This window comes from Acanthochromis polyacanthus, chromosome 18, assembly GCF_021347895.1.
Source record: "Acanthochromis polyacanthus isolate Apoly-LR-REF ecotype Palm Island chromosome 18, KAUST_Apoly_ChrSc, whole genome shotgun sequence".
Classification (NCBI taxonomy): Eukaryota; Metazoa; Chordata; class Actinopteri; family Pomacentridae; genus Acanthochromis; species Acanthochromis polyacanthus.
In genome coordinates this window covers 32,844,128-32,856,183 of record NC_067130.1, presented here as the reverse complement: position 1 = coordinate 32,856,183, position 12,056 = coordinate 32,844,128, and the positions used below count along the sequence as shown (strand labels likewise).

Sequence of the window (12,056 nt, the reverse complement as noted above, 5' to 3'; positions counted from 1 at the left end):
ATCTGTCCTCCTTTCTTCGTCCAGTTGGCAAATTTCCAAGATAAAGCTGTGAAAAAGTTTCTTCCAGCTGTAATCCTGTGATTCATTTAATATTAGTGAGTACCTCTGTTCAATAGGGGTAATCTTGGGACATTCCCAAAAAATGTGAAATTGTCCTGCTGATATCTGTCTACATTTCCTCCAACAGTTACCATGCTCAGACATTTTGGTCTGTAGAGCCTTGGTTTTGGGGGTAATGAAATATCTTACTGTATTCTTCCAGGTGAACTCTCTCCATAGTTCAGAACAGTAGTCAGGATTGTTTATTACAAATATTTAACCAATCTTCTTCACTTAGGCCAATTCCAGCCTCTTTTGCTCATCTCTGTTTAATGTGCATAGTGGACAGCTTGTGGGAAATGTTGTGTTTTATAACTTGCTAAGTGTGCATATTAAAGAGTTGTATTGGTTCTGAGGAATAGGAAGGTCAGGAGCATCAGTACCATGGTGTGTCTGTCCAGAATCATCAATCAGTAAGAAGGAGCTTATGCTTTATTTTACTTACTGCTCATGTGTTTGAATGTAAGGATGATCAAGACATAAAGTGATTGATAATCAAAGTACAGACAGTTTTTGACGTAAGCCATAATCAGTAAAGACCATGAGCTTGTTGTGTGTGCAGTCTGTAATCTTGCTTTGCAGCGGTGAAGTCATTCCTACCAGAGCGATAATGACAAAACATCAGCTGTGACAGAGGAGAACGGACCAACGCAGCATCGGAAGGGGCGGCCAGCAACGCGACATAGACAGCTACATACACTGTTAGAGTATAAGAAGACTGGGTCAGGAACAGTTAGCGGTCTGATTCCATCCGAACTGACTGAACACTTGTTGGTTAGGGACAGAGGATTCAGGCCCAGAGCTCTGTATCGCACATTCAGTTTAGCTGTAATAAATACTTTAGATTTTAAGAAGAGGTCTCCTGACTACTCCATCAAAAGAACTGGGTGGAAGTAGCCTTACACATATTCTGTTGGCTTGGTTAATCGTAGAATAGGCTGATGGACTGTGCAGCCCAACTATTAATGATAAAAACCTGAAATTGTCTCTTACTTCTCATCATTTCATTGATTCAGAACCTGTAATATTATACAAGTAGATCAGATAATCTCAGATTTTCCATGATTTTAATAAATATTATCTGTATTTAATCAAAACTGTGAAGGAAAATCTGTCCAATGACAGTTTTCCTTTAAAAAAGCAGAAAATTTCTGTAAAATCCAGATTTTTGATGTGGACATTTAGATTTTTTTATTTTTTTTTACAATTTTGTCCTTTTTTAGTTTCATTTTTTTTACACTGATACGTATTTTTATGACTTTTTCACTAGATATACCAAAAATAAAAAAATAAAGCTTTTAATTAAACTTGTCCCTGAAATATTTTTGATTAGGTTTTATTTTACATGTTTGTTTTGTTTTTATCCTTTTATATCTTTGGGATTTTGTTGAAATGGGAAGCGCATTACAAACAAAACTTTATGATTATTAATATTATTATTATTTCACAATACAGGGTAAACATGTAAAATAAGACATTTTAAATTATTATTTCAAATCAATTTATTTACCAATAAAGGACAAAAACAGCAGAATATTCCCTGTGTTCTCCTGTTCAAATGATCAAATATAAAGGAGAACTTTATGAAAGACAAGAATCATTTAGAAACTGGTCAGAAGAACGTAGAACACTGGGCTGGATGGAGGAGTCATGGGAGTCTTGGTGGCCTTTCAGTCTGATTTTTAACACATTTCATGTAAAAATCCGTCTCATTTTCAGGAACTTTTTATCCTCCATACAGACACTCTGTTCTCTGAAACTTCCACATCTTGTTGCTTTCCAATATTTTTTTATTGTTTTATGTCTCATTTGACTCATTTTCAGGTTTTGTTTGTCCCTTTTTTTTATCATTTTTGAGTCATTTACTGTTTTTTAGGTCATTTTTTGTAATTTTTCATCTTTATTTGCGCTTTTGTCGTCTCTTTGTTGTTGTCCATTTATTTCAGGTGTTTTTTTGTCATTTTGTGTCCGTTTTCTGTCTATTTTTTGATGATTTTCTGTCATTTTCTGCCGTACTGTGTCTCACTTTGGTCCTGTCCCGTCTGTTTGTTGTTGTTGTCCATTTCTTTACAATATTTTTTGTCACTTTATGGTTGCTTTTAGTCATTGTTTTGATGTTTTATGTCTCATTTTAGTCATTTTTGAGTCATTACTGGCTTTTTAGGTAGTTTTTGTCATTTTTCATCTTAATTTGTGCAGTTGTCTCTTTATTGATGTTTTCCATTTATTTTAGATGTTTTTTGTCACTTTGTGGTCATGTTGTGTCTCTTTTTTGGTCTTTTTCTGTCCTTTTCTGTCATGGTGCGTCTCAGTTTGGTCCTTTTCAGTCTCTTTATTGTTGTTGTCCATTTCTTTACAATGTTTTATCACTTTATGGCGGTTTTTCGTCATTGCTTTGATGTTTTATGTCACATTTTAGTCATTTTCTGACGATAACGGTCATTTTTTCCTCTTAATTTACATCTTTGTCGTCTCTTTTTTGATGTTTTCTGTTTTTTATGATGATTTTTTTTACTTTATCGTCTTTTTGGTCATTTTTTTATGTTGTCTCATTTTAGTCCTTTGTGTCAGTTCTGTGAACATGGTTCAGCTTCCTCCAGGACAAACTTGAATCTAAAGCGACAGAAAGACCAGCAGAAGTTTGCAGTTTATTGCACTAAAACACAAACACTTGTTCAAACACTAACATGTGGTGTTTTTACGTCCTGAAAAACTAAACAAAGCAAACAGAACAAATGTGCCCTTTGTTACACAAACTTAGATTTCAATCCTCCAACAGGATTTCTTCTCCTTTTAGGTAAAGAAAAGAGCTTAAAGTCACACTTTGTTTTGCTTTTTTAGAGCCAAATAAATCTCAAACATGTAACTTTTATAGCTTTGCTGTCAGACTGAACAAAAGCACAAATACATTGAAATCCATGATTTCTGTATCATTGACTTTATTATCAGCACTATGAAAAATAAAGAGCAGATTCTGAATGAGCAGCATGGAGAAAATCTGTGTCTGTACAGTCTATGTCTGGAAAAGGTGTGAAATTTAAAGCAAGGACTCCAGGAAGAGCAGCCACAGTTAAACAGTCCAGTGTGTGATGGGATCTGAATTCAACTTCAAAATCAGAATCAGAGTTTGAAGGGCTTGATGGTGTCCACATCAGGGTTTGACCTACAGAGTCCTCGTTTAGCTTCCTGTGTCTTAATGTTGAGATTTTGACAACAAAGTGCGCTTTTGACACAAGTGTGCAGTGCTTTGTGGATTGTGTTCACATAAAGAAAACAGTGTGCAGTGTGTTGGGAAATGTGTGCTATTTTTCAGGAACAGTGTCTCATCAACAGAGAAAAACTGTGATCTTTACATGCTTCCTCTTGGGGACGTCATCAGGAGACACAGCATCAGTTTCCATAGCAACGCTGATGACACACGGCTGTACATTATTGTGTCTCCCGATGACACACGGCTGTACATTATTGTGTCTCCCGATGACACACGGCTGTACATTATTGTGTCTCCCGATGACACACGGCTGTACATTATTGTGTCTCCCGATGACACACGGCTGTACATTATTGTGTCTCCCGATGACACACGGCTGTACATTATTGTGTCTCCCGATGACACACGGCTGTACATTATTGTGTCTCCCGATGACACACGGCTGTACATTATTGTGTCTCCTGATGACACACGGCTGTACATTATTGTGTCTCCTGATGACACACGGCTGTACATTATTGTGTCTCCTGATGACACACAGCTGTACATTATTGTGTCTCCCGATGACACACGGCTGTACATTATTGTGTCTCCCGATGACACACGGCTGTACATTATTGTGTCTCCCGATGACACACGGCTGTACATTATTGTGTCTCCCGATGACACACAGCTGTACATTATTGTGTCTCCCGATGACACACGGCTGTACATTATTGTGTCTCCCGATGACACACGGCTGTACATTATTGTGTCTCCCGATGACACACAGCTGTACATTATTGTGTCTCCCTATGACACACGGCTGTACATTATTGTGTCTCCCGATGACACACGGCTGTACATTATTGTGTCTCCCGATGACACACGGCTGTACATTATTGTGTCTCCCGATGACACACGGCTGTACATTATTGTGTCTCCCGATGACACACGGCTGTACATTATTGTGTCTCCCGATGACACACGGCTGTACATTATTGTGTCTCCCGATGACACACGGCTGTACATTATTGTGTCTCCCGATGACACACGGCTGTACATTATTGTGTCTCCCGATGACACACGGCTGTACATTATTGTGTCTCCCGATGACACACGGCTGTACATTATTGTGTCTCCCGATGACACACGGCTGTACATTATTGTGTCTCCTGATGACACACAGCTGTACATTATTGTGTCTCCTGATGACACACAGCTGTACATTATTGTGTCTCCTGATGACACACAGCTGTACATTATTGTGTCTCCTGATGACACACAGCTGTACATTATTGTGTCTCCTGATGACACAGGGCCAATAGAAACCCTTTAAACTGGATTTTAGACATCAATATATTCCTACAGATCAACCAGGACAAAGCTGAGGTTTTAGTTGTTGGTCCTGAAGGCCAGAGAGAGAAAGTTTGATCAGAATTACACGATTTTAAAGCAGCAGAATTTGTAACAAACCTGGGCGTGATTTTTGACTCTGAGCTGCATTTTATCCCACATATTAAAAATAGAACTAAACGAGGTTTGTATCATCTGAAGAACATTTCCAGTCTGCTGTTTCTCTCTCAGGCCAGCAGGAGGCGCTAATGCATGCTTTTATCCCTTCTCCATTAGACTGTTGTAATGCTGCTCTCTGGTCTTCCCAAAAAGAATATTTTACATCTACAGTTACTACAAACTCAGCCTTGCTTTGCTGACGAGGACCAGAGGGCAGGAACACATTACAGCAGTTTTAAAGTGGCTGCTTCAGGATCCATCTGAAGCTTCTTTTACTAGTTTTGAAATGTCTTAACGGCCTTGCTTCCTCTTATTTATCTGCTCTCCTTTTAACATATGGACCCTGGTGGATCCTGAGCTCCTCCAGCAGCGACCTTTGAACTCCTCTTGTCTTTAACTTCATGTTTTTAATGTTGTAAAGCATTTTGTGTTGCATTTTAATTGTATGAAAAGTGCTCTATGAACACAGTTTGACTGATTGATTGATAAAAAGTATAAAAGGTAACTTAGAATTTAAATGGAATGATTTCAAAAACATGGTTTTTCATGAACAGCTGGAATATGAAATGAAAACAACTTTTCATTCCAAAGATATTCCAAGAAAACGACGTCACCGAGTCATTTTAGAGCCAGTGATGCATCGAAAGGTTCATTTGATTTGATTAAATTATATTAAATTTTATCAAATAAAATAGAATTAAACAATAAAATACCATAGAACACAAAATGGACTAAAAGTTACAGAAAATCCTGGACTTTTTCCATTTTTGAATAAAAATAGAATTAAACAATTAGATAATGTAAAATAAAATGACATTTAAAAAAACAGACCAAACAAAAAGAAAGTAAATTAAAAATAAAATTAAAAAAGTCAGTAGAAACTGAAATAGAATAAAAGTTACAGTAAATTCTGTGGTTTTTCATTTCTAGAATTTAAAAAAATCAAATACAAAATGATATGAAGTAAAATAAAATTACATTTAAAATAATATATAGACCAAACACCGACAAAATAAATCTAAGAAAAAATTAAATTAAATTAGAAAATGTAAAAAAAAAATCAAATAAAGTGGAACATAAAACAGAACAAACTGACAGATTTAAGCCTTTAAATTCCAGTTTGTTTCTGTAACGTCACTGTTACTTATTATGAAAACAAACCTAAAAATCCTTATTTTTAATATGATCAGTGGTAAACTATAGATTCTGTCTTTTGATGATCACAATCAGGAACAGATCAAAGATTACTGACGTTGATTCTGATGTTTTATCAACAAACAAACTCTGACTGAGAAACTTCAGGACGGAGAAAATGATCGATTTTTATTTTTCTACTCTTGATTCATAAATTAATTCATTTAGTTTTTAAACCAAAATCAGTCCTGATCACAACAAATAAATATTTGTTAATTTTTAGGATTAAATCATTTAAATGGCAGTTTGTTTACATGAATATTAAATAAAAATGAAGGAAAAACCTCACTGGATAATAATAATAATAATCCAGGCTGTGCTCATTTATTGTCATTTATTTGCAGATTAACATGAAGCTGAATCACAAACTAAACAAAACACACCAACAAAATTAAAAATCACCAAGTCAGATTATTAAATGACGACTGACGGCAATAAAATGTCGTTATTTGTCCCCAGAAAAAACAAATAAAATACAAATCCAACACATTCTCTACATATATATCCCTGAGAAAGAGAAATGAAGTGCACATTTGAAGAAAAAGCTGATTTTTCCTTCACCTCAGCTGGTTCCTTAAATGCATCACTAAACATGAGGTTGAAGAAACATGAATGTAAATGAAAGGAAAGCAAAGAGCAGATTGAGAAGGACGTTAAAAGTCCTTCACTGTTACATTTTCAGGACATTTTTAAGCTGCTAAATAGTTTGTGAGAAGGTGAAATGAGAAAACAGGGAAATATTTAGAAAAGAAGAAAAGCACTCAGAGATCAGTCCTCCTCCAAGGCTGCTCATTCCCCCATATGGCATTGTCAGAAATGCAGCATTTGATTATTAGTTATTGATGATCAGAAATCACAGCAACATAGAATGTGTCCATTTAATACAGATGAACCCACAAACACAATGACCTTGAGCTGAGCACAGGCGTGTGTCATGCATGTGGACGTTATGTACGGATACCGGATCACGTGACCTAAATATGTAGCAGGAGGGAATGGATGGAACTCAGAAACACCCCCAGTTGTTCTAAACGAGTTCAAGTTGTTCTATATGAGTTAAAGTTGTTCTAAATGAGTTAAAGTTGTTCTAAATGAGTTAAAGTTGTTCTAAACGAGTTAAAGTTGCTCTAAATGAGTTAAAGTTGTTCTAAACGAGTTAAAGTTGTTCTAAATGAGTTAAAGTTGCTCTAAATGAGTTAAAGTTGTTCTAAACGAGTTAAAGTTGCTCTAAATGAGTTAAAGTTGTTCTAAACGAGTTAAAGTTGTTCTAAATGAGTTAAAGTTGCTCTAAATGAGTTAAAGTTGTTCTAAACGAGTTAAAGTTGTTCTAAATGAGTTAAAGTTGAATCAAAAACTTCTTTTCTGTCTAAAATCAGGACATTTCTCAGTGATCCAGACTTCTGAACGGTCGTGTGTCGTGAACTTAAATCAGGGCTGAACATGAACCGACCCTCAGACTCTGGAATTACTCGATTTGACTTTAAGGAACTTTGCAGTGGCTCCTTCATCTATAAGCCAAACTCCAGCATGTATGGGCTCAGTGAATGTGGTCTGGACTCTGTGGAGGAGAGTCATGGTTTCAGAGACGCTGTAGAAAGACAGAAAACCTGCTCTGTGATCCAGATAGACTCCGATTCTGGAGGACTGAGGACCAGAGACAGGAGTGGAGATGTTGTTGTAGATAAATTTATAACTGTTGGTGGAACAATATAAAGACCAAGATTTGTCATTGAATCCAAATACACATTCATGTGAGCCTCCTTCTCTGCAGATATTCTTCTTTGCGACTGATACTTCAACTCTTCCTCCTCCCCACTCCACCTCCCAGTAACAACGTCCAGTCAGACTCTCTTTACTCAGGACCTGCCACCAATAAGTGAATCTGTCTGGATGATCAGGATAACGTTGGTCTTCTTCCATAAATGTTATTTTTCTGTTCCCTTCAGACAATAACAGCTGTTTGTTTGCTGTGTTTGGATCCAGAGTGATTTCTCTTGAATACTTTAAGAATCCATCTCTGGTCTTTGGTTCTGGTTCTGACAGTAGAACATCCACTTCAGTGATTGCCAGTGAGATGTTTTTCCACGTGTCCCTCAGAATGTCCTGTAGAAGATCTCTGAGCTCTTTCACAGCTGCTGTCACCTTCTCAAAGTGTCTCCGAGGACGGATGATGACGTTGGATAAGGGTTTGGACTCACTGAGTGCTGACACTGAGGGGTAGTTGTGGAGGAAGTGGCTGTGATCTGGTGTATCTGAGAGCTGCTTCAGCTCAGCGTCTTTCCTCTTCAGATCCCTGATCTCCTGCTCCAGCTTCTCCTCAAGCTCTTTGACTCGTCTCTCTTCCGTCTTCTGCTGGGATCTGATCTGCTGCTCCACATCTCGCCGTCTGTTCTGGAGGAGATGGATCATCTGGGTGAACATCTCCTGACTGTCCTCCACTGTTTTATCAGCAGAGACTCTGATGGCCTCCAGCTCCTGTTGAAGCAGCTCCACGTCTTTCTGTCTGTCCTGGATTCTCTGCCGGACCTTCAGTCGACTCACCTCCACCTCCTTCTGCTTCTTCTTCCTTTCTGCTGCTGCTGAGACGGTTTCATGTCCTTTATGTTCATCCATTGTGCAGAGAAAACAAATCAACTGTTGATCAGTGAGACAGAAAATCTTCATCACCTCATCATGACGAGAGCAGATGTTCTCCTGGAGGTTCTTGGAGGGCTCCACCAGCTGGTGTTTCTTAAAAGCAGCAGATTGATAGTGAGGCTGGAGGTGTTGCTGACAGAAAGAGACCAGACACTGCAGACAGGACTTGACAGCTTTCAGTTTCCTCCCAGTGCAGGAATCACAGGACACATCTCCAGGTCCAGCATAGCAGAGATCTTCAGCAGCAGCTTGGAGTCTGGTCTTCTTCAGATCCTCCACTAAATCTGCCAACGTGACGTTTTTCTCCACTTCAGGCCTCGGTGTGAAAATCTTCCTGCACTGAGGGCAGCTGTAGATTCTCTTCCCATCCTCTCCATCCCAGTGTGTTTTAATACAGTCCATGCAGTAGCTGTGTCCACAGGAAGTAGAGACCGGATCCTTCAGTAGATCCAGACAGATGGAACAAGAGAGTTTCTCTGAATCCGACTGATTTCTTTGCTGCTCCATTTCTCCTCTGGCTCACACAGACTGTTTGACTTCCACTTCCTCGTACCTGAGACCAGTGTAACTCTTACTATGGTGTGATAACAGCACAGGTAAGTAAAGATCTATAATAGTACATGGGCCAGTATCAGAAGAAGCTTAGTTGTTTAGAGCCAGTATTTTTGAGCATCAATAATGACGCAGACAACGATAACTTGGATGTGTGGCCACATCGTAAAAACAGACGGAGAAACAACTGAAAACAACAGTCTGTTGAGACAATGAATGAAAAATAACAAACTGAAATAATAAAGCCGGCAGAAAGAAAACCTGTTCCCAAATTAGTCTTTGTTTTGTTGGGGCTCTGCTATTGATCAGTGTCAGTGCACTAGTGTTCATTTAGTCCTACCACGCGGTCCGTGAGGTCAAGAATCAGGGAATCCTGCACACTTCCGCTACAAATAGTTCGGTCCGGCTCGCCACCCAGTTCACTCCGGGAATCTTTCAATCGTGGAATCTGAAATCTCTGGACTCAGCAGGAGATGCTCCAGCTTCTGGTGGGATACGGCTCCAATCCTCGTTCACGGTGTCATCAATGAAAAGAGGGCAACAAAAAAACCTGACCTGTAAATAAGCCAGATGAGATCCAAATGACACGTTACATTCACACTCTGTCCATATAAATCATGTTCATTTTCTGATTCTCATCAATGAATACCAATTCATAACACTCTATTCTGCATTAATCAGCTCAAATCACGTTCTCAGAAGGGGCTTAGTTGTACAACAAATATATATGTCAAGTTCAAGTGTTCAATTTCAGTAGTGAAACTGGAAATACATTCAAAGTGCTGCTTATAAGCTTGTTCCAGTGTTCATGGTCTATAGTTATACTAATAACCATTTATCACAGTTACATGAATCACTAACAGAAGATCATTTTCACAAACATGAAATTAAACATCATCATCATCAGCTCAGTGTGCTTAATCATCTTCCTCTGCACCGGCAACAGTGAAAGAAGGCACTAAAAATGACTTCTTAAATGACATGAAATCAACATTTGTTCAGCACCTTTGAACAGTTTTCAGCAGCTAACACATTTTAACATAAACATTGCCCGTTTCACAGTCAGCAGGATTTACAGCATCTCTCTCACTGCTGAGCCATGGAGTGGATGTCTCTGCTGCAGGACTCCACCCTGTCCACCAGCTGCAGGCATCCAGATGTTCACCCTGCTCTACAGAGTTTCATTCAACAGCATGACGGTCACAAACTGTCTGATAACGTTAAGAATCAATACGACTTTGTTCAGAACATTAAATGCATTTCTTACCTAGAGAATGATAACAAAACAACACGAGCTTGTTCATGATCCGGACACTAATGGAGTTTGCCGACAGACTCACAGAGTTGGAGGATTGTGGCCCTTCACAATAAGACACAGTGTTTTTTTTCTTTTAATTTTCTTTATCAAAATAGCTTCTACATTTCAAACAGATTTTTATAAAATATATATTGTTATATGATTAAATTCAATATCATTCACTCCAATTGTTACCTTTTAAAATAATATTTTAACTGTTTTTAACACATGGAAATCTGCTGTAGATTAACTGTTTCTTTCAAAATAAGACTCACTGTTTTAAGGATTTTAACTACCTTCTAACTCAGTGGTTCTCAACCCTGCTCCTCAGGACTCCATGTCCTGCATGTTTTAGATGCAGGACATCTATCATCGCGTTTAGCTGCAAACGCGATGATAGAAACACTATACATCCATAGAAAGCTTAGATTCTCATGAATCCGCCGGTATAAACCACTTTCAGATGTGATTACCACAGCGGGTAATATAAACACATTTGTCCAACAAACAACAAAAATTTAAAGGGACACATAAAGGGCAAAACTCACCTTTGGACGCTCTTTTACCGGTCAACGATGAAAATAATCCACAAAAACCGGCCATAATCCAAGAGTAGTCATCCAGACAATACTAGCAAGTATCATATTTTGTCCCAAACATGTCTAGAAATAAGTAAATAATCCACAAATAGCTCAGCTCCGTGTGCGTCCACGCGGCGCATGGTGGCACTGCTCGTTCCATAATTCACTGCATTTTTGTCCATTATTTTATGAACCATTCAGATTTCCACACGGTCTCGGTCTGAAAATGGGGACTGAAGCCTCTGCTTTCGATTCCAACCGCATTTCAACCAACCAATATGGTTGAGATAGTGAACAGTTTTAACAATTATTTTGTGAACATTGGTCCACAGTTAGCTACTGAAATTCCAAATCGTGTAGCTGATACAAGCATGAATCGCAATCGATCATCACTTTTCCTCTCAGCCATAACTGAGCAGGAAGTGGTAAATGTTGTTCTCAAATTCAAAAGTAAGTCATCCAATGACTGTCATGATATTGATATGACATTGGTCAAAAAAGTTATTTTGTATATTGCTAAACCACTAACTTACATGTGCAATCTCTCATTCCAGTCTGGTTGCTTTCCTGATAAAATGAAAGTAGCAAAGGTATTACCTCTGTTCAAAAATGGTAACAAACATTATTTTACAAATTACAGGCCAATCTCTCTTTTGCCTCAATTTTCAAAAATTTTAGAAAAACTTTTTAACTCCCGTCTTGAAAGTTTTCTTGATAAATATCACATAATAAATGAAGGACAATATGGTTTCGTAAACAACGAACTACCTCAATGGCAATACTTGATGCAATTGAAGGAATTACTACGAATCTAAATGAGAAACAATTTGTAGCCGGTGTCTTTATTGATCTTAAAAAAGCATTTGATACAATTAATCATTCAATTTTGCTCGATAAACTTGACCGTTATGGAATCCGTGGAGTTTCTGGTGACTGGTTAAAAAGTTATTTAACGAATAGAAAGCAGTACGTGGAAATGGGGCAGTATACA

General features: G+C 38.0%; 2 protein-coding genes and 1 long non-coding RNA gene across 17 annotated transcripts in view; 1 reads left to right on the top strand and 2 right to left on the bottom strand.

Annotated features, from left to right (window-relative positions):
- LOC127530802 (zinc finger protein 391-like) overlaps positions 1–12,056 on the top strand; it is a 281,112-nt gene that overhangs the window by 118,101 nt on the left and 150,955 nt on the right. The gene's annotated exons all lie outside the window — the stretch shown is intronic.
- The window catches only part of LOC127530809 (uncharacterized), a 166,874-nt gene that overhangs the window by 100,654 nt on the left and 54,164 nt on the right, over positions 1–12,056 (bottom strand). The gene's annotated exons all lie outside the window — the stretch shown is intronic.
- Positions 6,319–10,517, bottom strand: LOC127530800 (tripartite motif-containing protein 16-like). Its single transcript, XM_051938307.1, has 2 exons — positions 10,455–10,517; positions 6,319–9,742 (listed from the first exon to the last, which is right to left on the bottom strand). Exon 2 carries the CDS (start codon positions 9,140–9,142, stop codon positions 7,451–7,453), a length of 1,692 nt encoding a protein of 563 aa, XP_051794267.1. The 5' UTR covers positions 9,143–9,742; positions 10,455–10,517; the 3' UTR covers positions 6,319–7,450.

Bases quoted from the DNA above. Each gene is read 5' to 3' on its own strand.
- LOC127530800 (XM_051938307.1), bottom strand. From the start codon at position 9,142: ATGGAGCAGCAAAGAAATCAGTCGGATTCAGAGAAACTCTCTTGTTCC.